Raw genomic sequence first — 26,005 nt, 5'->3', positions numbered from 1 at the left:
AAGAAGAAGAAGAAGAAGAAGAAGAAGAAGAAGAAGAAGAAGAAGAAGAAGAAGAAGAAGAAGAAGAAGAAGAAGAAGAAGAAGAAGAAGAAGAAAGGCTGCCCTATGCCGTCAATATAGATAGTCGACGTTACCTTGAATAAATTAGCAAACACAAGTATTCCATTTAGAACTCGGGCACAGGCACGACATCATATGTTGATGAACCCCCGCAGTCCTATTTTGATTGTTTGTCAAAGTCACGAGTTCAGTGCCTCAAATGGGACATTGCAAATAACTCAATGAGGGTAGTACGCTCGTCTGTGGCTTCTCCACATCAACTTGTGTATTTCATGTGCATTTTAGCCGGAATGACACGAATGGTTCCTTGTGTTCGTGCCGAGGAGGTTGGCGATTGGACTATAAACACGAAAGGGAGGAGAAGATGAGTTGAGTTGAGTTGTTGTCGTGATGTGCTTGAACAGTGCTTCCCCCCACATCCGAATCGGGTATTTCATTTCATGCTGGTTGATCAAGTTGGGGGTCAGAACTCATTCCACATAGAAAACTTTTTGGAAATACAACAGCCCAATTACAGTCAATTAGGCGAATTCTCATGCATTGAATTGGTCAGTCGAAACCTTAGGTATCTCGTAACATCGTAGTTTTACATCCTGTTTGGTTGACTCCATTGAATCATGTACTATAATACCACAAACCCTCAGCGCTCAATACCTCACGAGTCCAAGATTGCCCACGTATTGTCATCCACAGTCGTAAAAATCACACCAACGCCTAACAACTCTTCCGCACCTTTCCAGACTTCCGACGTGGGCAATCCCATGGTGGAGGCGATCATCTGGACATGTAGGCCTTCATTGCTCTGTGGTGTGTTTTTCAATGCGGCAAACACACGTTTGGCTAGAGGTGAACATCCCGCGATTTGACTGTCAGCTGCACTTGTATAAGTATTTTGTGCGCCGCCATTAACTCCGTTGGTGCCCATAGATTTCTGGCCGTTGGTCTGAGCATCTGAAGGGGGTCCTCTGGTGAAGAAGAGGTGGGCGGCGGTTGCTTCGAGAAGATGATAGTTGATTTCGTTGTAGTCGGTAATTGGTCTGATGTTATGAGCTCCCACGTGGCGCTTGTTGTTAAATGCTTTTAACCTGCCCCAGACACGGCAATATCCTTCTTCGACCAGCTTGGGCTTGCTTGATTCGACATCCATCGAGTCTTCACTGAAATCTCCTTCAACCCATTGTTTGACCTCAATGAGACCCGTGCCATCGTCGACTTTGTATGTGATGTTGGTCGGTTGTTTGGTGATGCTTCTTATTTGTCCGACAAAGGTAATCTAGTCGATCAGCAGTTAGTTGTTGCCATTTATCGACCAAGAATCTGTTAGCGATTACCTGACTGATCGGTTCGCCATCCACTTTGAAGTCTGCTTCGGCATAAGGTTGTTGGGCATCGAGGACTTGTTTGATGGTCAAGGGTCGGACGGTGTCTTTGCCGTAGTTACCCTAGACGTGTGAGATTAATAGCTGTTCATAGAGGGATCAAACCATATCTCACCTTTCCCTGGGCTGGACTGCTTTGAGGTTCACCTGGCATGAATCCGCCACCATCGGCAGCGCCATTTGCCCCATAGGACGTTGAGTAATTGTTGCTATAGTCTAGGAATAGCAGATTAGGACATTAATATCAACAATGACTCCTGGCCACACTCACCCATGGTTGTTGATTGTTGTAATTAATGATCTGACCACGACTTTGTTGACGAGTTGCGGTTATGGAGGGGAGGGGATGAAAAACGCGTCCAACGCAGTTTCCCAAATAATGTCGACGCGTAAAGTGGTTTGGCTCGAAGGCACGTGACCATACTGGTGCCTGGCCGTTCTTGTCTCTTTTGCGGGGACTTCTAGATAATTGCCAAGTCTTGAGTGACAGAAACTCCGAAGATCTGCCGTTGAACTCGGGACTTTTTTTTGGTCTCCAAATTCTCAATGTCTGCATGTCTATACAAAGTCAGACCGACAATCGACACATCGTCGCTGATAGAGGCTCACAGAGGCTCACAGGAGCGCTATACTATACTAACCCCCAATCCTGAAGTTGACGTGGTATTTGCATACGTTCATCACTCCCATTAACAACAATGACCTGAGACAGCAACGATTAAATCCCCTATACCTGCTGCTGCGCAGCACCACCTCTCATCATGCCTCGTCGTCATGCCTCCCCAGCCCGTTCGGAAAACGAATTTGACATCGGTGCCTCCCTCTTCGGCCAAAATGCAGACTCCGATGCAGAAACCGCGAACGGCTCCGTGCCGAATGCTGTTCCCAATGGCGACCTCGATATTATGGCCGAATCTGGCTCCGACGATGAAGCAATCATTGCCGCACACCAGGCCGCCTCCAATCGCAAAAGTTCAAATCTCAAGGGCCGCACAGTGAAAAAAGGTGGAGCATTTCAGTCCATGGGTCTCAATGCAAACTTACTCAAGGCCATCACCAAAAAAGGTTTCTCTGTCCCTACTCCCATCCAGCGAAAGACGATTCCTCTTCTCCTCAGTGACAAGGACGTTGTGGGAATGGCCAGAACTGGTTCCGGCAAGACTGCAGCCTTTGTCATCCCAATGATTGAGAAACTCAAGGCACACTCTCAGAAAGTCGGTGCTCGTGCCCTGATCATGTCTCCTTCAAGAGAATTGGCCCTGCAAACCCTGCAAGTCGTCAAGGATCTCAGCCGGGGAACAGACTTGCGATCCATCCTCCTTGTTGGTGGTGACAGCCTTGAAGAACAATTTGCTTCCATGTCAACTAACCCCGATATCGTCATCGCTACCCCTGGTCGCTTCCTCCATCTCAAGGTCGAAATGGGCCTAGAACTGCACAGCATCAGATATATTGTCTTCGACGAGGCTGACCGACTCTTCGAAATGGGTTTTGCTGCTCAGCTGACCGAAATCCTCCACGCCCTCCCAGCTTCGAGACAGACATTACTCTTCTCTGCTACTCTTCCCAAATCTCTAGTAGAATTTGCTCGCGCTGGTTTGCAAGATCCCGTCCTGGTCAGACTTGATGCCGATAGCAAGATCTCCCCCGACCTCCAAAGTGCCTTCTTCACTCTCAAATCCTCGGAGAAAGAAGGTGCTCTTTTGCACATTCTCCAGGACATCATCAAAGTTCCAACACAATCACAGCTAATCTCCTCCGCTACGCCGGCTCCCACCGAAGAATCCAAACCCGGAAAGAAGAGGAAGAGATCAGAAACGCAAGAACATGTCTTGCCCAGCTCGAATCCTTATTCCACTATCGTCTTTGCCGCCACAAAGCATCATGTCGAATATATAGCCCAAGTTCTCCGACTGTCAGGATATGCTGTTTCCTATGTCTATGGCTCGCTCGACCAAACAGCTCGAAAAGACCAAGTCCAGGCATTCCGATCAGGTAGAAGCAATATCCTCGTGGTCACCGATGTAGCCGCTCGAGGTATTGATATTCCCGTCCTGGCCAACGTCATCAACTATGATTTCCCCTCGCAGCCCAAAATTTATATTCATCGAGTCGGACGAACTGCCCGCGCGGGCCAAAAAGGTTGGAGTTACAGTCTGGTGCGGGATTCTGACGCTCCTTACCTCCTCGATTTACAACTCTTCCTTGGCCGGAAATTACTAGTTGGCCGACAAACTGACCCTTCATCCTCGGTCAACTTTGCACAGGATGTAGTGGTTGGAAGTCTGAGGCGGGAAGATCTTCAAACCAGTGCTGAGTGGGTGACGCGATCTCTCGAGGACAGTGTGGATCTCTCATCGTTGCGAAGTGTTGCACAAAAGGGTGAGAAACTCTACCTTCGAACTCGCAACCCTGCTTCATCGGAAAGTGCAAAACGATCAAAAGCTCTGGTAGCCTCCCAGTCTTGGTCAGAACTACACCCACTGTTTAACAACGAGTCCGACAACCTTGAAGTGGAAAGGGAGAAAATGTTGGCAAGAGTCGGTGGATTCCGTCCTCAGGAATCAATCTTTGAGATTGGCGCTAGGAGAGGTGGACGCAAGAATAACGAGGAAGCCGTTGATGCAATCCGTAAAATTCGATCTGGCCTCGAAGTTCGCAAGCAAAAATCAGCCGAACAGTCAGCTGTGCCCGAACCCTTGGACGATCAATCCCCCAACGGTGTACAACCCACCGATGAGCAGAATTCCACCTTCGAAGACGAAGACGGAGACGATGCCCTCTCCACCGCCTCAACCACAGACCTTGAGGTGACATTCACACAACCGTACGCGAAAAAGAACAAAACCACACACGACGCCTCTCCAAGCACCTACCGCGACCCCGAGAACTTCATGTCCTACCACCCCACATCCCACAACTTCACCGACGACAAAGCCTACGGCGTACATTCAGGTAGCAACACAGCATCCAACTTCACATCCGCCGCACGGTCCGCAACAATGGACCTAGGAGGCGACGAATCCGGAAACAAGAATTTCGGCGAAGCCAGATCCATCATGCGATGGGACAAGCGACACAAGAAATACGTGAGAAGAGATAACGACGACGACGGATCACGTGCAAACGACCCAGACCGAAGACTCGTGCGAGGAGAATCCGGAGCCAAAATTGCCAGTAGCTTCAAGAGTGGACGGTTCGAAAAGTGGAAAAAAGCGAATCGAGTCGGCCGGTTACCACGAATTGGTGAGGCTGAGGCTGGGACTGGTACTGGCACAGGTACGACGAGTGCTGATGGCGCCAACGGTAAACGATACCGCCATAAACAAACCGCCCAACCCAAAGCACCGGATAAATTACGCGGTGATTATGAAAAGCAGAAATTAAAGGCGAATAGTGCCAAAGAACGCCTTGCAGGAACGGAGGGCAATTCTAAGGAATTGAGAAGTGTTGATCACATGGTGAAAGAGAGGTGGGCGAAAGATAAGAGACGAGAAAAGAACGCTAGACCTAGTCATCGAGGAGGGGGGAGTGGTGGTAGTGCAAGAGGGAGAGGTAGTATGAGTCGTGGTGGTGGTGGTGGTGGAGGGAGGGGAAGGGGAGGAGGTCGTGGGAGAGGGAGGTAACACAGGGAGCATCATGACTTGAGTAAAAGAGGGACGACGACGGGCCAATTCAAATGAGGTTTCCGAATGTCAGGTGTCTTCTTTGGATAAGACTAAAACAATCTCACGACACATGACTTTAAAGTCTGAAATAACAGAAATGCTGAAATCCAGCTTCCATACCTACTCACCATCAGCTCGACCAGCGAAGTACTAACAATACAGTAACAGTAGCGACAGATGGGACAACGCCGTGTATATCTTCGAGGGGTATTCATTTTAATCCAACCCAAGCCAGTCATGGGATATCATCCCTATCCCATCCCATTCCAAGTCATCTCCCCAAATCCTCATAATAAAGATCTCCCGTCCTAGGATCTGTTCTTAACCTCGAACGACCAAAACCATTTCCATGTCCATGCAGATTCCCATTGCCACCCTCCACCACCGTCACAGCACGACCCCGTCCTAACGATCTCATCTCCGCCTCTCTCAAATCCAATTCCCTTTCTCTCTGATGAACCTGCTCCTCTCTTTCCTTAATATACTCCTCTTTGATACGTTCGCGTTGGTAATTTTCAATACTTCCACTTTGCCGATCCAGACTCTCACGATGATACAAATCGTCGTCCAATTCATGTGGATATTGTACAACAATCGGTGCCGGTGCAGTCGTACGGCGTTCAAGTGGAGGTAAGCCAGAAGTTGATGCTGAGCTGTAGCGACGATTACTACTGGTGGGGATGACGTCGCGGACGCTTCCACGAGTGCTGTGGCTATCGCGAGGCGAGGTCGTGGCAGTGGGGTTGTACATGATTTGTCGGTCTTCCGGGATAATGGTGACGGGGAGGGTGGCTTGGCGGAGGATGCGTGGCCGTTCCCCGCCACGGGCGCGTTCATATCGGAGTTGAACCGGTCGTTCTTCATAAATGATGGGTTGTTCGCGATAGCTGGCCCGGATGGGTTGACTGAAGCGGATGTCTTCGTAGTAGACGGGTTTGGAGCTGGAGTAGGATGCTCGTCGGAGGGGGCGGGATGGTGATGGGCCGGGGTGGCTTGGGCCGGGTCGGTGTTGTTTGTAGACTACGTCGGGACGGGAGTGTTGATGGACTAGGCTACCACGACGAGGGACTCCATGCGTTCCTAGGGAGGTGTTGGAGCTTTCAAGGTCGTAGTCTGGGTAGCCATAGTGGCTGGAATCGCTGGCTCCTGATGAGATGCTACCAGCGTCGAGGTATTGTCGGGTTCGGTGGTTGGGGAAGTGGACTAGGTCGCCGTCATGTAGAGATCTGTTACTCTGATGAAATGATGCGGGGCGTGATTGGCCGCGATGATGAGATCGTTGACGAGAATGAGAATGAGAGCCTTTGTGCTCGCCGTACAGGACTTCTGGGTGGTCATGAGGTCGATGGGCTGAACTTCCACGGCGTCCACGCTGGTCATGCTTGTCGGCGGTGTCCATAACGGGATCGAGGACAATAGGGTCTGTGTCGAGCAAATCACCCTCGGGTAGCACAACTATGTCATCGTCAAAACCGGCCAACTTTTCCCCCTTCGGACTTTTGCCAGCCTTCTTTCCCTCCTTGTCGGCCTTCGTCTCCAAAGGGGCTCCCAAGGGCTTGTCTCTTGGGATTTGTGGTGGAAGATGAGTGAACTCAACTAGTCCATGCTCACCCATTGGTCTACCCTCTCGATCGAACACATCTGGGTTAGTCAGCGGGTTGGACAACATGGCCAAGCCGGAGTCCACTCGAGAATGGCCATGGCCATGGTCGATGCGCTCGGTCTTGTCAGAGTCATAGTGCTTCTCTTTTCTGTGGGGAGATGAGAATGTGTCGTCGTCGAACCTTTTCTCTTTCTTGATTGGAGACTCTCGTCGGACGTCGACAATCTTGCGGGTGGTGGATTTTGCGCGCGGTCTTGATGACTTAACAGTTCGAGCAAGAATGACTTCCATGTCAGGGACACTCGTTCCGCCGCCTCTGATGAACTCCTTTCTGGACTTGATGTGAACGACGTCCCAACTGTCATCGCCAACTTCTCCTTCATTGGCTTTCTTGATGACGTCTTCGATTTGGGCGCGACGATATTCTGACATGCGCTTGAGTTGTTCGTTTACAGAGGCATCGCCGCTGCGATCCTTGCGAATCTTTTTTTCAATTTGCTCGATGGGCATAGAGATTGGGTTTTTCACCGCTCTATTCCAGTCCTCGCTTTTCTTGACCAATTTGAAACAAAGATATTCAGGGGAGACATTGGAGTCGTCCATGGTTACTGGTCGTTGCTTGCGTGAGGGGGGTCTGTCTAGGTCTTGATCATGAATGGACAACGTGGACAGGCGCGGTTTGGGATTGGGGCGCCTTTCCTCGTAGACGACTCGGTCGTTAAATCTATCTTCGAAAAGATGATCGTCAAGAATTTCAACGTCAGGGCCGCGATCAATGGAAGGGAAGTGCTCTCGAGGTGGGGGAGGTGGCTCCATGTTCTCTGATGATGTATCTATAAGGCTGGACAAGCCAGCCAAAGTTTGCCTCGCGTGTGGATGCGTTTTGAAGGAGGTCAGAGGAAAAATTACAGAGAGAAGTGAGCAGCAGATGGGGAGAGCCGGTCCGGACTTGGACCAGGCCAGGAATGGTGGGGCAGTGCAAGGTACGAGGAATGATGGTGGAAAGACAAGCGTTGATATGCAGCAGAGCCACTTGGTGGGAATGCAGGAAGGATGCAAGTCGAGTGAGCTAAAAAGCCGGAAGGAAGCCAGATGTATACTGGAGGGACGCGAGAGAGCATCCGTCGAGAGAGGGGCCTAGCTAGGTGGGCATTCTATGCAGCCTGGGATGGCAGCCTTGATGCACGAAGTCGAGGAACATCCGGGGTGATTGCAAACAGACGGACAAAGGACAAACCCATCAGGCGGCCGGATGCCTACCGGGGCACGCAGCTGCGACGAAGAAGAGCCGCTTTGCGAGAAGCGATCCAGTCAGGATGATGCGGGAATGAGAACAGGAGATTCCTATCATACGGAGTATGTATCTGTACGGAGTAATGGAGTTCTTACCAGGATGTGCTAGTATGAAATGGAGGAAGAAGAGAGTGAGATTGGCTGACAATGTCACGGGGTTGAAAACCACGGCACCGCGGGCAAAGAAGGACGTCGGTAGACACGAGGTGGGCCGAAACAGTGGTGGCTCAAGCGGAGAGGGTTTCGTTGGAAATCGAGTAATGAGAACGGTGGCATTCGTCTCGCTTGCCCCCAATATGCAGAAGGTGGTGCAGTAGTCGTGAGGAGGGGACGAATAAGAATGGGTCTGATGCTCTTGTCACCTCCAACCCACCATGGAAGCCTGGAGATTGGTCCCAGGCTGTGATGAGAAGAACTGTGCGTTCTGCCAGGGGTTGCTGTGCGATGGTGTGTGTGTGTGTGCCTGCAGTGTGCAGCCTCATCAGCGCCCTGCATGATAGAGGAGTGGACGGGTGCCTGTTGCAAGCAGACAAATGACGACCGCAACATGCAGTATGCCTATGTATGTGCATGCGTACTCCGTATGCGTAGTCGATAAGGAGGCTTGGGAGAAGAGACTGCGTTACGTTTCAAGTTTCATGGAAGAGAAGAAGAATGAGAGGAAGTGGGGAGATGTCATGTCACGTGTATGAGGAAGCGGGAGGTTGACACGTGACTAGTCTCACTCTCGTCTCATGCTCTTCTTCAATCGAAACAAGGACAAGAAGCGCCGAGCAGCAGCAACGATAATGGTAGAGAGTTGATGACTTGTTCCCCCGAGAAGTAACAGTCGCATGGAATCAATTGACTGCTGCGCTGAAGGACACGGAGGCTTGTGACATCAATGCAAAGTTCTTGATGTTGTGGCTAGCGACCAATTGCGTCCATCTCCTACACACCACCACGACCGGATACAAACAGCGATAGAGGATATGTCTGGGTTCTCCTGTCCACGCGGCCGTACAGAGTCTGACTCCATAATCATCCATGCCCTTCCAACACAGCCCCACTTAACCCCTCCAGACGCAACGATCCGAACCTCGAGCTCAACATGCTAGATGAATCGTAACACGGGCAGTCGTGCCAGTATAGACGAGGGAACTAGGCACTAGGTCATACCATACTCCACAGTTGGCAAGACCTATCCATGGTGACATGTCTACGCCACTTTGAATTTATTTGTTGTCCCAAAGCCGTGGCGGCGAATAGTCCCTTGGGATTTCTCGGGCTCGTAGATCGATCATTTATACAAGGACTCTGCGTCAACCGTTGCCTGAACGGGTCAGCACTGCAGCCAACACCGTTCTCATCGTGACCCAAGATTCAGTCGATCTGTCACTCCCCGGACCCTGTCTTCTCGACTGTGGGAACATTGTCACATGCGAGTGAGCGAAATAAAAGAAAAGAGCCGGCGCAGGCGGAGAATTGATCATGATGGTAAGAATGTTTGATTATTAGATAGCAGCATGTATTAGTGGGTGTGGCAATGTTCATCCCCAAGCCGTGGGATGACTGTATCGTCGATTCTGACCCCAACGCCTCTTTGCAAGTGACCAGCCTGGTATGCCGGCCGTTCCGTCCTATATTCATTCGATGCTGTCCATATTCGACGCACTCTGATTTCCATGTACAATGTGATTCCAAACGCCAGTGCTTGCCGAGCCGCATCTCCCATGCCACGCGCTCGGCTTCGCGCAAGCCGCCTGTGGGGTCATATTACCACTTGGCTGTCATGTGCCAGATCAACGTAGAGGCTGTTTGACGTCTTGAACGCCTCGTTTCAATACTTCATCTAAACTCCAACGTGGGGCCACAACCAGGGATTTGGCCACTTTGTCATGCTTCTCTAGTCGCTTTCTGCTTTGTTCCATTTCGGGGGTGATGCCTTCAGGCAGCGGCGGAGCTCCACCAGCACTGCCACTGGCAAACTTGAGTTGAAGAATGTTACCAATCTCATCGCAAGCAGACAACAGACGATCCATGTCTTCCTTGTTGTGCGCCGCAGAGACACAGAACCGCGCTCGAGACGAAATCAGAGGCGTAGCAGGGTAGCCCACCACCACCACCGAGATCTTTCGCTTCAGCATCTCATGTGAGAAGGCTGGCATCTTGGCGGGGTGGTAGAGGAGCAATGGAATGATGGGCGAATCGTCGTGACCATAAATGATGAACCCAAGGCGTTTCAAGCCTAGGCGAAGGTACCGCGAGTTGAAGGCAATCCTCTGCAGACGCTCTTCGCCTTGACCAGGTTGGAGATCGCCGTTGATCAATCTCAATGAGGCCATGATTTGGGTCACCACAGCGGGAGCAGGAGTCTCTGCGTAGATGGCGCCAGCATTGATGACTCGTAGTTTGTCGATCATGGCGCGGTCTGCGGCGATATATCCGCCATTGGCACCAAACGACTTGGTTAGCGTGCCCATGAGGATATCGACCTCGGCAGGGTCAATTCCAAAGTAGTCACAGACACCCTTGCCGTGGGGCCCAAGAGCTCCAATGGAATGGGCCTCGTCGACAAAAAGGTTGAACTTGTACCGCTTCTTGAGTCTGATTAAGCCGGGAAGGTGACACATGGTCCCTTCCATCGAATACAGACCCTCAACCACGACCAATATCTTTTTCCATGGCCGATGGGTACGCGGCTGGCCTTGTGAGATGGCCTCTCGCAGTTTCTTCTCGAGATCTTTCATATCGTTGTGCTTAAACGCTTTGATCATGGCACCAGACAGTCTGGAGCCAAATCGAATCGAGGCATGGTTGAGTTCGTCCGAGATGATCAGATCACCTTTGCCAACAATAGCAGGGAAGATGGAGGCGTTGGTTCCGAAGCCCATGGAGAAGACCATGGCCGACTCCTTGCCCACGAATCGGGCGATCAGCGACTCACACTCGACGGTCAATTCAGACGTGCCTACGTCGCTTCGCGAACTGCTCATCGAGAGGCCGTACTTCCGGATCGTCTCTTCAGCCGCGTCGGCACAGGGGCCTTCAGACTGGGCGAAGCCAAGATAATTGTAGGAACTCATGTTCAGCGTCTCGGTGGTATTGCCTGTGAAGGTAAAGTGGTAATTGCCATCATCTGAGGTACGGTCCAGCAAGGTGATGTAGCGGCCAGGGACGCCACTTGTGGGTCTATTGAAGCAGTCGTTGAGGCGCATCTTGAGGCGGCGGACATAGAAATTATCAAAGTCGCTGTTGAGGGCAGCGTAGCCGTTTCGGGCCTTGAGATGTCGGTAATTGTCTTCTTTGAATTTCATGCCGAAAAAGTCTCGGACGTGGCCGAAAATGATGAGGATGAGGTAGGAGATATACGTTGTCAAGAGATAGTAGTAGGGGGGCTCGTCCATGATGGGTTCAGGGAACTCGCCTCCTTGATGCCGTGACACATAGCGATGGGATTGGGAGTTCAATGGACCAAATTGCGCGTGTTGCTTGGCCAATTTTCGGCTCTCGGCAACTGAGGGGGGTTGGAAGAGGGTGGTGGGAGGCTCGTCCATGTTTGCCGAATCCGCGCGAGCGGTTGAGAGAGAAATGCTAGGTAGAGACAGAGAAGGGGTGCTTATGGGAGGCGATCCTGAGGCAAGGAATGCCTGCTCTTGAGCCTTACTGGCAGCGAGAAGCGCAGCGGCCGCAGTCGATTGATCTTTGGTCTTGGGTGAGGTGGAGAAGAATTGGGCAATCTTGCCTGCTTTCTGCGAGGTCTTACTGACGAGAGTGCCGCCCTTTTCGGTTGTTGGCGTAAAGGACGGCCAAGGGGTCGGCGGTGAACTGCTTAAAAGAGAGGTCGACAGTCGACGAGGCATGGCAAGAGAGGATCAAACAGATTGACGGATACGTTGGAGATTTGCGACTCTGGGGACGACGCAGGCGTACGACGACGCGAAATGCCCGTGAATGTCGCCAGCCAAATGATGTATCAAGTCAAAGAAGCCGATGTCGAAGAGGAGCGCGTAATTGGCGTGGCGGTGTAGAGAAGGGGGAAGGGTGGAAGACGAGAGGGCGCAGGGCGCAGGGAGAGAGTGGTAAGATTAGGTTGAAAAGAGATGTTGCTTTAGGTGAAGTTGCGGGTGCAAAAAGGTAGCAGCGTTGAGGATTGGGAGCTCTGAGAGTAGAAACGAGCACGTCGAGGATTGAGACGGTGGAGCAGAAAATAATGAATGTATGACGATCGAGATGAGGAAAAAGGACGAGCGGCGAGAAAAGGTGCACTAGAGATGGCAGGCTTGGAGGGTGAAAGGGGTGTAGTGTGAGGGTGGTTAGGTGCAGTGGGTGCTTCGGATGCCAATGGTTGTCAGACAGGGTTTGCAGGCGGGAACTGGTGCTGGTAGTGCGTGCTGGTAGGCGGTAGCACTTAGTGGCAGTCCTGGGTCGTAGGAGTGTGGGCGTTGGTGTTGGCGTAGGTAATCTCTGACTTGATCAAGTTCCGGCCTGATCCGCTGGAAGCTGGTTGGATCAACTGCAATGGTGCCTTGCAGGAGCCGCCCGAGCCCAGCCGCAGCTTCCAATCGCAGTCAGCGGCTGAAGCAGGCGTGGCAGGTGACTTTGCGGGGATTACAAGAACCAGCAGAGGAGGAGAGGATGGGAACTTGTGAGCAAGAAATTTAAGAAAAAAAAGGAAAAGAAGGACATGTTCATGGAGAATAAGTGCTGTGGTGTTGAAGTCTCCTGATAAGGAGGTTGTTGGTCCAGTCTACAATCATAATAATGGCTGGAGCAATGGGGAGTCCGTTGGCGACTTCCACGGAAGATTGATAATGGGTGCATTAGGTACCCACGTTAACAGCATCCACGTCGCGTACGGAGTACTCTGTACAGACCTCGGATCCTGTAGCGAGATATTGCTTTGGTAACGCGTGGGTCGAGTTTGTGCTACGTGGGATCAACGTACTCGTACCCGTAGGACCTATAAGGGACATAGTCGTATGCACAAAATCCTACAAAAGTTCGTGGTTTGGGGCTTGACACGAACAAGACACGACCGTGAGTGCAATCCGAATTGTCAACGTGCCGGAGCATCCACCGTGGTACACCATCCTCAGCTCGTACCTGTAGACTTGGGTACACAATAAATTGCCATGTCAGCCTTTGAGATTGGATTTTGTAATGCCTGAAGGGGCCTGAAGTATGAACCCAGCCATTGTAGTGTACGGAGTAGGTGCTTGGAAAGTGAAGTGGTCTTGTGGAACAATAGGTGCACTAATAGGGGCAAAGCCATCGACTTCCGTCGCTTCAGTGGTGCACAATGATGAAATTTGCGAGTGGCGAGTGGACAATTGGCTCTGGCTCGGTTATGCTTCCGGCTAACGAGTGAGCTAACTATTCCTTACTTAAAGTAATTTGTTAGCCTGACGATCCTGAGAACCTCGGCCAATTTTGATTTAGGGCTCTTGGATCCACCAATAATGAATTGTCATTGAGAGCAACAAAATCCTTGGCAGGACTCTTGCAGTCCCCATTTCTAGTTGGAAGATGCACGGAGGTGGCATGATCATTATTGATGTTTTTGCAGGCATGGGAGTGGCAGGCTCAGGTCTGTCTGACTACTGCCAGAAGGACTCAGTTCTTTCATTTCAAAAGATTCTCATCAGTCACAGTATCAACATGAATTCGAGCTTCTAGCCGCACCACGCGCCATCGACGTGAAGCCCTGTCGCCGGCGAGCTATATTTCATGAGACGTATACACGGTGTCCACGAGCCCCGGCTAACTGTGTCTTTGAAGATGTCCCTCTTCGCTTCAGCAGATCCTTATCATCCACCGCCAGATCTTAGCATAGCAGGTAGGAAGATGGCCAAGTTTCTTTGACAATTCACGATTCCCCCTCTGCCTTGTCGTTGCCAGTATGGATTTTGAGCGAGCCACCATGTGCATTCATATATATACTGTAGGTATGTTGCTTCCACACAGCTTATTATTGCACCGGTTCCGAAGCGAGCCCCTCGGTGACCTTCGGTGCCTAAAGACTGCGGAATCCGCCCGGGCCCACCAAAATTCTGCAAGGCCAAGGCTCTTTCGGGCCAACACCGAACCCCGGAGCTCAACAAAGCTTGCCCTGCCCGTTAATATCCGGTGTTGATTCGTCCAAACAAAAAATACATTTCGTCGCCATCCCCAGAGCCATCCCCGGACAAGGTCATGGTTCTCACGACACGCTCAATTCCAATTACAGCATACCTGAACACGAGATGAACGGAACACATGTGGTGAACAGCGCCAATGGTGGGAACGGTGTCAATGGGGTCAATGGGGTCAATGGGGTCAATGGGGTCAACGGCGTCAACGGCGTCAACGGCGTCAACGGACATGCACACGGCGACGTTGAACTCTGGAGACATCCTCGTCCTGAAACGACTCAATTCTACGCTTTTCAACAACACCTTCGAAAAAAGTACCCTCTTGAATCCGACTCATATTCTGATCTCTGGAAATGGAGTATCGACAATCCCAGTGCCTTCTGGGAAGAAATCTGGCATTATACTGGTATAAAGGCTCATCAGACATACAAGTCGGTACGGTTCAAGCGTCTTTAACTCTCATTGTGCACAGGCTAACCTTCTTCAGGTCCTCGACGAGTCCGCTCCCATATTTCCCAAACCCACCTTCTTCGCAGGCGCCGAGTTGAATTTCGCAGAGAACCTCTTATTCCCAGACTGTGACCCGGACCCGAATTCTCCAGCAATCATTGCTGCGACCGAACGGACTCGTGAATATGTTACTTGGTCAGAATTAAGAGAACGCGTCCGAATATGTGCAGCGGCCATGGAAGCCTCGGGTGTGCAGCAGGGCGAGAGAGTGGTGGGTTATCTTTCCAACCACGCTAATGCTGTCGTGGCAATGTTGGCCGCCACCTCTCTGGGCGCTCTCTGGTCAGGCGTCAGTCCTGACACCGGCGTCCACGCCGTCCTCGATCGCTTAAAGCAAGTCGAGCCTGTCCTGCTCTTCGCCGACAACGCGGTCATCTATAACGGCAAAATCCACGAAACTCACTCCAAAATCTCTCAAGTCGTGGCAGAATTACCTTCCGTCAAAGACTTGGTCGTCTTCGAATCGATCGCTGACCACAAGTTCGACCTCACCACTCTCAAAACTCAGCCCACTACTACGGCTCAGACATATGCGTCCTTTGCGTCCAGAGGCGACTCCTCAAGAACCCTCAAATTCAACTATCTTCCCCCCGATCACCCTGTTTACATTCTCTACTCTTCCGGCACAACAGGTGTCCCCAAACCCATTGTGCATAGCGCATTAGGCACTCTGATACAACACAAGAAAGAGCATGCTTTACACTCTGATATCAGGCCTGGCGAAAGAGTCTTTTACTTCAGCACAACGACCTGGATGATGTGGCATTGGCTTGTGTCCAGCCTAGCAAGTGGTGCGACCATTATCACCTACGATGGCTCACCCTTCCAGCCCCACAAGGAGATGAGCATGCCACTCTTAATTGATGAGCTCCAGATCAACCACTTTGGGACATCTGCCAAATATCTCTCGGTCTTGGAACAAGCTCAGACGTCGCCCATGACGGCGAACCCTCAGCCTGCCTCGCTCCAATCTCTCAAGTCTATCTTTTCTACTGGGTCCCCGCTTGCACCCAGTACTTATCACTACGTTTATAAACACCTGTCGCCACCGGCGCCTCATACCGGGATCATGCTTGGCTCCATCACCGGTGGGACAGACATTATATCTCTTTTCGGGGCCTCGTGTCCGATATTGCCAGTCCACGCCGGGGAAATCCAGTGTGCCGGACTTGGTATGGCCATTAGAAGTTTCTCTCCAGACGGCAGAGACATTCTCCATACCGGTGAACCGGGAGAATTGGTCTGCACCGTACCATTCCCATGCCAGCCATGCATGTTCTGGCCACCGGGTCCTGAAGGCGAGAAACGGTACAAGTCGTCCTACTTTGAAGTGTTTAGACATGAAAAGACCGACCAGCCAATTTGGCATCACGGGGATTTTGTTCGCTTCAATCCGCGGACCGGTGGCATCTGGATGCTCGGCCGTTCGGACGGAGTCCTCAATCCCATGGGAGTTCGATTTGGTTCAAGTGAGATCTACAACATCTTGTTGAAGCATTTCAGCTCAGAAGTTGAAGATGCATTGTGCATCGGGCGGAAACGCGAACAAGACCCTGATGAGGTGGTCGTCCTCTTCCTGAAGATGATGAAAGGCCACCAATTCGATGCCGACCTCACGAACAGAATTCAGGCTGTGGTCAGAAAAGAGCTCAGTGCTCGACACGTGCCCAAGGTGATTGACGAATGCCCAGAAATCCCTGTCACGACAAATGGCAAAAAAGTGGAGGGCGCCGTCAAGCAGATTTTGAGTGGATTAAACATCAAAACCAGTGCCAGCGTCGCCAACAGTGAGTGCCTTGAGTGGTATCGCGCATGGTCAGAAACACACTAGAAGAGGTTATACTGCGGAGGGCACTTGTTAACCGCCTCTGACCAAAAAATAGACATTGATGATAGATCTGAAGCACATCAGACCCATGTACATTTTGCACGAATATCGACGAATATTGACGATTGAATTTGATGGCTTCTCAATCATGTCTCGCATAGTGTCCCCCACCTGTTAACCACCACTCTAGTTCAACATCATTACTTGCGCCCAAAATGATCTGTGGTGATAGCGAGGCTTGCCATATCCTTTGTTCTTGTTGTTGTGATTACGTGGCAATGCCAAGGAGTTGAAACAGGGAGGCACCGTGAGAAAGATGAAGAAGCAGCCACAAACATCCATGTCCATGGACAGAAGATCTAAATCCAATTACCAGAATCCAGATTTGAGTCATGCACTGCCTCGAGATGTCAATCCCGCCCGGAGCAGACATACAGCCCTCGTGCCCCTCGGCCCCCCACGGCCCCGTGCTCTTGAGTGATTTTCAGGGTCTTTGACTGATTGATCGGTCGATCGATCGATCGGACCATTCGCTAGGAATGAAGACACGGGAATCTATCACTTTAACCACGGACCTCTAACGAGGATATGATATTTCTCACAAAAAAGGATACCTTGGCCCTATCGATAACAAACGATACGAATTATACTTTTGACAATTGCGGCCACCCAGCATGTGGAAAACGAGATAAATACTGGACTGATTCTAACCGTTTGAATCGTTTCACATCAGCGATTTGACTCGACCGTCGACTTCGGATTAAGCTTCTGGGGTGTTAGTGCTCCCGCATTTGGATGCAAAATGGATTCGGCCGCCCATGAGCCTCTGAAACCTTGACCCCACTACACCCGAGATTCGAGCATGGGTTTCTAACAAGGATTTTCCGTGTCGTGCACCTTGGTGGAGATTTCCTCGATGCTGTCACTCCTGTCATTCTTCCATTCCGAGTCATCCCTCCACGCCCTCTTACCCGCTGCGGGCCTGCACGTCTACCAAAAGAATCTCAGACTCAACGCCCCGAGAAGCAAGAATGACTTGAGGACAGTCGCATTCTGGGGCAGTGGGCACCAGACACGTCGACCCGTTTGTCACATGTTCAAAGAGTGCAACTGTCATTGTCAGTCGACGTATACAGTATCCTTGGCAATGCTGATCAGCCAGATCTTCAGAGCCTCAGCCAAACGACCACTCTATACTCGAAGCAGCCCTTTCGCGGGATTCTACTGCGAGTCATTTGGGGACATCACTCCAGACTTTTGCCTGTCCACAGTGGCCGTGTGCTAAATCAAAGCCTAGAGGGAATTAAAGTATATTAAACGTCGAGCTCAAAGTTGCGACACTATTGCCGTCTTGTGATGGGCTCGGATAAGCCCTTTCCAGAACGATGCACTGCCCTGCTGGTCGAATTTTCTCAATTGGGCCTGAACGACTTATTTTCGGAATCAACCCAGTGTTACCGTTTGAGGTGATGCTGGCTGCAGCGTCTCGACCATGCGGAAACTTGATCAGGCGCTGAAGCATCTAGGTTCCACCATGAAGTCGATATCCCACACCATCACATTATTTCGACTCTCAACTAGTTCTTGACCATGTCAACGAGCCTCCTAGCAGGCTCCTCTGAACGACTAGTGGTGATAAAAAGATACCTCGTGTATCTCGAATGGTCGCCTAATCTTTTCCCTCGTCGTCGTCGTCATCATCATCATCATCGGCGTTGTCTAGACCTTCTTCGGCCATGAACCGACGAAGACGCTCTTGGCGCAGAGCATTTGCTTCGTCACCTTTGAGAAGATGGTTGAAATGCTCGACTGGCTCCGAGTCGACCCTTGATGCAGTGATCATATTGCATCGACAAACGCCATCACATCTGAGCGCCATGTTGTATTGTTCCAAATATCCAGGTAGTCGGCAATCAAGGGTACCGGCCTGGGTACAAAAGCAGGAGTTCTGACAAAGTTGGACTTTCAGTTGGGCTTCTTGATTCTGGGCCCAGATTGAGTTTGGTGTGTCACACAAAGCATGAATCTGCACTGATGTCTGGTGGACGTTTCGACTAACGGCGGACCACTCGGTGAACCCAAGTGCAGTTGTGGGAGTTGGTATCGCGGCAGTGAGAGACGTAACGATGATCACTGGTAGAAGTGGCCACTTGGACACTACCATTTTGGACGGTGTTGCAAGTTGGGAAACATTGACATCAACTTGATGTCCTGAGCAGTTGACCCGACCAACATATACATTTATCCATTCAGATCATCACGTAAATGGACTTCTCTGGTCCAAAAAAACATCATCTCGGTTAGTCGATCATGAAAGATGACGATCCATTTTCACGATGGGGAAAAGATCTGCACCTGTCTGGAAGATGTCAACACATGGGTGGCAAGAGAGAAACGAGGTCAAGACATGGGATATGAACTGAGAGAAGAAGATCTTAGCTGACATGGCATGAGCTGGTATTGCAGTCTTGAGGGCAAAACCGAGCGATTGGTTCTTAGGAATACGGCCTGCCCTGCGCTCCTCCCTTAGCGAACCCGGATGTCCTCCCGACCACTCGCTCATAGACGACCTTACAGTACATGCATCTTGCAATGTTTACAATCCTCGGGGATTGCGGAAAACGATTGCAGTGGCATATTGACATCCACATAAGCACGTCCCTCCAACTATCAAATGCGGCAGGAAAGGTGGGAAGCCAGGGAAAGAATCGTGCTCCTTCTGTCCTGCTCCGTAAAACCGAATGTGAAGCTTGGCCCAGTTCTGGTTAGCGCAATCGGACTTTTGACCCGGGTATCGTTGCCAAGCCCTGTCACTATTCCTATTATGGACAAGTCACTCGCTGGTGCCTGGAGCCAAGTCAGTGTAGTGCGCGACAGTCACGCACAGTGGGCAGACTACAGCATCAAGCAAAAGTCCCTTCAGACCTAAAAGTAACCTCAACAAAGCATCTTGATTCTACAACATATCAACAAGAACACCGTCCGTCCTTCTACTCAATATCATCTCGGTCTGCATCATGTACTTGGGACTATGGCAGCACAACCGTCAGGCCATGGCCATGGGAGTATCTGAGACACTTAGTGTACAATCATCTCGCTCGGTCGCTGTCATGCTCGATGGCTCACGGTCAAGGCACCCCGTCTTGCCATCTCTCACCGCGCCACACACCTTTGTCTTCCTCAATTTGTCAGCTATGCAGCTCGAGTTCTCCCTGGTAAGTTGACATCAATACTGGTCTGTGATCCCCCATTCTGTATGGTGTCAACACATCCCATGACAATATCCCTGTGTTGTTCTATCGCTTTCCCACCCTTTTGCGGTATGCCGGTATGTCTGCAGCTGTCACTCCCCTCCAGGACTCTTTACCTGTCTCCCGAGACCATGATCTGCGCCGGTACTTCCCTACAAGGCTTGCTAGGGCCTGGGATCTGGGCGGAATTCAATTTCCTCGATACAGAGTATTGACAGAAAACCATGCCTCGATTTGGTCGATCAGGCTGTCGAGCATTGACAGGTTGGTTCTGCTCCTCATGCTTGTAGCAGTAGTATGGCCATTCTTATTGAGACTGGTCGGGTCTATTTACCCATTTTCCCAGCACGCCTCATCCTATCTTACTCTACAGCTCGGCAAACGCAGCTCATTTCACCACAGAACGACAACATCGTCTCAATCCTGCGAGGCACACCCTTTCGAGCGCCCTCAACAGACACGGGCAGTCTAAGAAAATATCGGACTTCCAGAGTGCGTCTCATCCTTGAGATAAATCACCTAACTCAAAAATAAACCTCCGAGAAATCTATCAATCCCACAACCATGCCCCGCCGTCTCAGCCGACATTCCTTTCCGCCTTGGAGGTGAATTCACACGTTATACCTACCCAGGGAAGCCGGGGAATTGTGTCATGTGGTTCTTGCATTTTGCTTTGATAAGCATTGGCCTGTTTTGTATGCTCACGACAGCGGAAATACACAGAGTGTTGGCAACGATTCACCCATGCCACTTGCCCCTCCAGAGCATCAGTTTAGAACCTGTATATGTGACTACGCAACTACAGCAAATATCGACATGCACCCAAAGGTCCATCTGCGTCAAGCGCCGATGTTCGACAGGAATCGAGTTCGTGACCTTTGCTTTTGTCTCAACAGCAATTCCGTGCGCTTGGAACGGAATCACTGCATCAACACTGATCGTCACCAGAACTGATCAGCCAGTCGTTATTTCTGAAGCCGAGAGCACTTTAACGCGAGAGCCAACAACACATCCTCCTTACTGGTTTAGCCTCCCAGTCCCGTGGAAGCACCACCACCATGATGAATTGGATGTCACGACTGTACTGAGAAGGGCGCTGGCGCCTTATAAAGAGATTGGATCTTTTGCGATTCCGGGATGGAGCGGTAGTGGACTCTGCGATTCCTGCGTCTCAGAGTACGACCTCACCCAGAAACAACGTGTTATGGTGCTTGAATGCTTCGTGTCACCACGGGAGAGAAGATGCCTAAGGTGGACCGAGACCTGGATTTCAAATCCTGCTTCACCCCTGACCACCATATACGAAGCAACAATCTCAACGAAGAAAAGTGTATCAAACCGTGGTACATATGTTTGGGTGTTTCCGCAGACAGTTTCAGCGGCAGTTATAACTGCTCCCAAACAAACAGCAATGACTGCTTTGCCGCAAGGTGGCTTTAATCCTGCTACAACTAGCGATGGGATTTACTCCCTTTCGCCACTAGTCTGGAAAGCCCACGTAACTAGGTCTTGCACGGGGCCTACCACTTTCACTATAACCATACATGTCACGAAAACCATCATCTACACAGCTCCCCTCTCTACAGTTTTTGCCCCGAAAAGGTACATTCCCCAGGGCCAGGAACCCTTCAGAAATCCCCTATGCTGACCATTTCCACAGCACGTTTACATATATTCTGCCCTCAATGACTGCTGGTGATTCAGAGTCACCATGGTTCCAGTTTCCAGACGAACTTCTTGAAACCCCGGACAGCTGGGTCAGCCACCGTCCCTGGGTTGATTGGTTTGGTCACACTACCGTCACGTCTACCGAAAATGTGACAATAGTGAAAACCATAAGCCCCTCCTACAACTGGCCCGTCACAACAACGTCGAAAAGACTACCAGATATAACAAATTCGACAACGACATCAACGGAGCTTTCGATGAGTTCGGCTTCGTCTCCAAGCTCCTACCAGAGTAGCATGTCCACCGGAATAGATTCATCGAGCGCTATTTTGGCTCCGGTAGACGTCAGCACCACCTCTTTCAATGGAACTACGGTCTCAAATCGGTCATCGTCATCTAGTCGGCTTGTGACTAGCGCTTTGTCTCGCCGGACAACTCGACTAACGTCCTTTACATCTCCAGAAGCATCTACAAGCTCAAGCTCTCAGGGACTATCTCTCGCACCCACAGGTCTAACCTCTCAACCGGTGTCCACCACCTCGGAGTTGAAAACTCCGACCAGCACTCACGAACAGAGTACATCTTCTAAACCGAGTGATTCTTCTGGAAGTTTGGAACCCAGGGACTTGCCAACTTCTGGTATATCTACGGCGGCTTCAGTCTCTACAGCAGCTTTAACCAGTGCGAGTGAGACGCCGACCCGCTACTTGACCACTTCTCCTTTGCCAACGAGTACATCCTCTACGAGTTCGCTCGCACTGGGCTTTCCAACAAAATCTGCAGTGTTGCCCACCTCAGGTCTCCCAACGACGTTACCAGCCTCGTATTTGGGCTCTACCCCAAACTTCATGTCCAGCACATCAACATTGCTTCCCACTATGAACTCCTTTTCCATCTCTACTTCTGGTATCACATCGCGTTCCACCTCCACATCTAATCTAACTTTCCCTCCCTCTTCTACTCCTTCGTTCACCGCAGGTCTAAGTTCCACCTCCTTGATTTTCACATCCCCCAGCTTACTAACTGCAAACCCTTTTCTTTCTACAAGTTTTGTAGCAACCGCATCGCCGAGCAATAGCATTTTTCTCACCACTTCTAGCGTTTCCTCGAGTTCTTCCGTGTTCTTTCAGCCTAGCTACGGAACTAGTCCGACATATTCAATTGTCTCTCCATCGAAGACAACTATAATGGGTACAACTATGTACATTCCTAACACAACTCTGAATTCACTGTCCCCATCCGAAGCCATCACATCGGTCTCAAGTTCGACATCAAGTTCGACATCAACTTCAACTACGTCTGTTCCTAGTACGAATGCTGCATCGCCTTCTAATCTCTCCACATATGCTAGTTTATTGACATCACAGTCAGCTACGACCTCCACAAACACCATTAGAACCACTTCTACCACAGAGCTGAGTGACATTACTAGCCACTCTACTTACAGCAGTGGCGATGACATCTTCACATCTAGTAGCACATCTTCGTCCACCGCCGCACAAGAAGCAACCACAATCTCCACCACAAATTCTGACGCCGCACTCGCATCATCGACCACAGTCAGACCACAGTCGACCTCGTCTTTGCCTGACGACTCATCGTCGTCCTCTCAACCAACTACGTCGCCATCAAATCGCGTGCCCTACTCGTCCTCCCTTGTTCCAACGGGAACCACCGTGTTTCCTTCAAGCACAACCACATACATTGCGACGTACACTCTCAGTGTTTCAACATCAGACCAGAGTGCCATTCCAACAACATCACTCTTTGAAGTGTCCACCTCAAGCGAATCGTTGTCCCCCAGCGCCACATCTACTGTGTCAGTTGATTCTTCGACAACAATTGCCAGCTTCACAACGACGACGGTCATGACAAGCAATCCTTCTTTCGATTCTACAAGCTTGTCAAGTACAAGCGGTTCTACAACTTCGTCAAGCACGACTGATTCTGCAATCTTGCCAGGCACTACTCAATCCTCCACTACTAGTGATGTGACTACCACTACTGCAACCTCGACCACAGAGCCTACGAGTACATCAACAACAGGGTCTACCAGTACCTCGACCACAGAGCTTACCAGTACATCGACTACAGAGTCTACGAATACCTCGAATGAGTCCTTTTCAAGAGCCCCTATCTCTACCGCTCCATCGACTGCTGCCTCGATGTCCTTCTCAAGCAGTGAATCGACCTTCTCATCGACCCCATTGTTGCCGACCAGCGTTCAGACTAGTTCACTGGACCAGACATTAACCACTTCGTTGACCGATGAATCAACCACCCCATGGACTTACTCACCCAGTACTGGCTCTGTTACCGCTTCCGATGTGACAACTACCACTCCTCCCACCGATGCAGTCACCACTTCCTCGACTGACTTTTCAGCTACTTCCTTGACTGAAGTATTAACTAGTTCTTCGACTAGTACCTTTTCCACGCTCTCGACAGGTGACACTACTACCACCTCAACGGTTGATGCCTCAACCATATTCACCACCTCTTCAACTGCTGGCTCAATTGGAACCTCGATTGGTGCACCAGATACCTCCTTGTCCGATGGATTTACCACGCCCAGTACTACAATGCAGCCATCCACTACTGCGCTCCCAGGATCTACCGTGGCATTGATTTCTCTTTCTTCGAGCTCTCAATCAATGACTGCATCTCTCACTTCGACGAGTGTCGCCTTTGATAGTTCTACTACCATCATGACTTTGGAGGCCAGCACCATTGTCCCTTCATCGTCAACATCCACTGAAAACCCAAGCATGAGTTCCGAGGCCCCAGTACAAGGCTCTAGCAGTGAAAGTATTCTGGCCTCGTCGACCTCAGAGATAACCAACGCAAACTCACTTACGTCGTCGATACTTGGAAGCTCGACCATGACGAGCTATACATTCCCTCAGTCATCGGTACAATTCAGCTCAAGCACGCCGAGTTATATTACAGCTCCTTCTACGATGTCTTCTCTCTTAGATACGAGTAGCTATGTCACCAATTCCCAACCTCAAACCACAGTTGTGAGCGATACCTCATCTTCCTCAGCCATTGAAACTACCATATCTCAGAGCTCGACTATGTCAAGTCTCGAGTACACAACAATCGACTTGGGCAGTACCACGATTACAGCCAGTAGCACCACAAGCGAATTATCCTCAGATACGTTAAATCCGACTGCTGGTAGTTCGTCTTCGTTATATACGGATAGCTCCTCGATGCCTCCCAGTATATACAGCGCTCCTATGTCAGATACAACCTCTGCCACTGAATATACATTGTCAACTCCTAGTGAGGCTTCGTCTCTGGCACCCACCACGACTAGTGTCTATGGGTCGACCACGACCATGACCACGACCATCGAGTATATCATTACCAGTGTTACACCCGAGTCAACCTCCTCCCCAACGATGGCTACTGAACTCACCTCTTCAAATGACTACACTTCACAACCCACCAGCCATACGGCAGAAACTACCTTCCCGACTTCAGCTACTGATCAGACCACTGAGATGTCTGCTATCACAACCACTGACTCTGTATCTTCAAGCATCAATTCTCTGCCAACTTCGACTGGTGTCGAGTCTACTCAAGTTACTTCATCAACCTCCACCGAGAGGGAACCCCCCGGATTGACAACTACCAGTTTTGCAAGCGACACGACCACAGAAGAGAGCTCTTCGTCGACATCAGCTACTAAAGACACCACCGAATCAGGGTCTGAGTCTTCTTCGACTACAACCATAGAAACGACTGAAACCACATTCCCTATGACTTTTACTACGACGCACACGACCGATCCGTCCACCTCCGATCCTTCTACTTCTGAAAGTCCAGTCATAACGTCATCTGCCACTTCAGCCATTTCAGCCACTGCCACCACAGAAATGACGACTGTTGGAACAACGGTAGGAGCTACATCTAGTTCTTACATTATCATCGACACCGCTTTAACGCCGGATTTCACAACCTCGACTATCCTGACCACGACCGAAACAGCTATTACCACAGCTTCTTCAACGGAAAATAATAGTCAATCACAAGACAGCACGCTTGCGTCCACAAACACACATTTTGATTCGTCACTAACCTCTTCTACCACTGAGTCTTCGCAGTCAACAATGGACACGACTGAAGCTGATACTACTATCACGAGCTCGACGACCGAACCAACGACGGACCCTGCCGAGTCGACAACCACCGCTAGCTACATAACGACGACTGAAAACTTTGACTCATTCACGAGTATTGTTACCAGCCTTACAACTGTAACAGGCAAGCTTACCTCGAGTCTACAGACTACTGAATCGACTACGATTACGACCATGGACTATGTTACATCGACCAGTAGCAGTTCTTTAGCGACCCGCACGACTCCGAGCTACATTACGACAGGCGAATCTTCTTCTACCCTGGAAACCTCCTTGAGCACTGGGGCTCCAGTAACGAACCATATGACCAATGCCTACTCATCGACAACAGCCGAAATGACCAGTGATTCTACTAGCGAAATTTCTACAGCCATCGACGAGCTTACAACTACCAGTGAAACGTCCACCACCGAGATACCAACCAGCGAGTCTGCCACTACCAGCGAGTCTGCCACTACCAGCGAGTCTGCCACTACCAGCGAGT

The 26,005-nt window shown here is 50.5% G+C and overlaps 8 protein-coding genes across 8 annotated transcripts; 3 read left to right on the top strand and 5 right to left on the bottom strand.

Annotated features, from left to right (window-relative positions):
- Positions 1-584: 584 nt before the first annotated feature.
- Positions 585-1,766, bottom strand: PV10_04167 (uncharacterized protein). Its single transcript, XM_016368694.1, has 4 exons — positions 1,711-1,766; positions 1,555-1,655; positions 1,392-1,502; positions 585-1,333 (listed from the first exon to the last, which is right to left on the bottom strand). Exons 1-4 carry the CDS (start codon positions 1,712-1,714, stop codon positions 716-718), a joined length of 834 nt encoding a protein of 277 aa, XP_016224482.1. The 5' UTR covers positions 1,715-1,766; the 3' UTR covers positions 585-715.
- A 434-nt stretch (positions 1,767-2,200) lies between these two features.
- Positions 2,201-5,065, top strand: PV10_04166 (uncharacterized protein; the record flags this gene model as incomplete). Its single annotated transcript, XM_016368693.1, has 1 exon — positions 2,201-5,065. The coding sequence occupies one exon, from the start codon at positions 2,201-2,203 to the stop codon at positions 5,063-5,065; it is 2,865 nt and encodes a 954-aa protein (XP_016224481.1).
- Positions 5,066-5,284: 219 nt separating this feature from the next.
- PV10_04165 (uncharacterized protein) lies at positions 5,285-7,526 on the bottom strand (the record flags this gene model as incomplete). The annotated part of the gene is made up of 1 exon (XM_016368692.1): positions 5,285-7,526. The coding sequence occupies one exon, from the start codon at positions 7,524-7,526 to the stop codon at positions 5,379-5,381; it is 2,148 nt and encodes a 715-aa protein (XP_016224480.1). The 3' UTR covers positions 5,285-5,378.
- Positions 7,527-9,318: 1,792 nt separating this feature from the next.
- PV10_04164 (uncharacterized protein) lies at positions 9,319-12,631 on the bottom strand. Its single transcript, XM_016368691.1, has one exon. It carries the CDS (start codon positions 11,843-11,845, stop codon positions 9,785-9,787), a length of 2,061 nt encoding a protein of 686 aa, XP_016224479.1. The 5' UTR covers positions 11,846-12,631; the 3' UTR covers positions 9,319-9,784.
- Positions 12,632-13,938: 1,307 nt separating this feature from the next.
- On the top strand, positions 13,939-16,783 carry PV10_04163 (acetoacetate-CoA ligase). Its single transcript, XM_016368690.1, has 2 exons — positions 13,939-14,551; positions 14,604-16,783. Exons 1-2 carry the CDS (start codon positions 14,228-14,230, stop codon positions 16,455-16,457), a joined length of 2,178 nt encoding a protein of 725 aa, XP_016224478.1. The 5' UTR covers positions 13,939-14,227; the 3' UTR covers positions 16,458-16,783.
- A 1,340-nt stretch (positions 16,784-18,123) lies between these two features.
- Positions 18,124-18,618, bottom strand: PV10_04162 (uncharacterized protein; the record flags this gene model as incomplete). The annotated part of the gene is made up of 1 exon (XM_016368689.1): positions 18,124-18,618. One exon carries the CDS (start codon positions 18,616-18,618, stop codon positions 18,124-18,126), a length of 495 nt encoding a protein of 164 aa, XP_016224477.1.
- A 3,458-nt stretch (positions 18,619-22,076) lies between these two features.
- On the bottom strand, positions 22,077-22,799 carry PV10_04161 (uncharacterized protein; the record flags this gene model as incomplete). The annotated part of the gene is made up of 2 exons (XM_016368688.1): positions 22,077-22,414; positions 22,604-22,799. The coding sequence occupies 2 exons, from the start codon at positions 22,797-22,799 to the stop codon at positions 22,077-22,079; spliced, it is 534 nt and encodes a 177-aa protein (XP_016224476.1).
- Positions 22,800-23,538: 739 nt separating this feature from the next.
- On the top strand, positions 23,539-25,868 carry PV10_04160 (uncharacterized protein; the record flags this gene model as incomplete). Its single annotated transcript, XM_016368687.1, has 2 exons — positions 23,539-25,278; positions 25,722-25,868. The coding sequence occupies 2 exons, from the start codon at positions 23,539-23,541 to the stop codon at positions 25,866-25,868; spliced, it is 1,887 nt and encodes a 628-aa protein (XP_016224475.1).
- Positions 25,869-26,005: the final 137 nt, after the last annotated feature.

This window comes from Exophiala mesophila (genome assembly GCF_000836275.1).
Source record: "Exophiala mesophila strain CBS 40295 unplaced genomic scaffold supercont1.3, whole genome shotgun sequence".
NCBI classification, from domain to species: Eukaryota; Fungi; Ascomycota; class Eurotiomycetes; order Chaetothyriales; family Herpotrichiellaceae; genus Exophiala; species Exophiala mesophila.
Note: the sequence above shows the minus strand (reverse complement) of the source record. Positions and strands in the feature narration are given on the sequence as shown.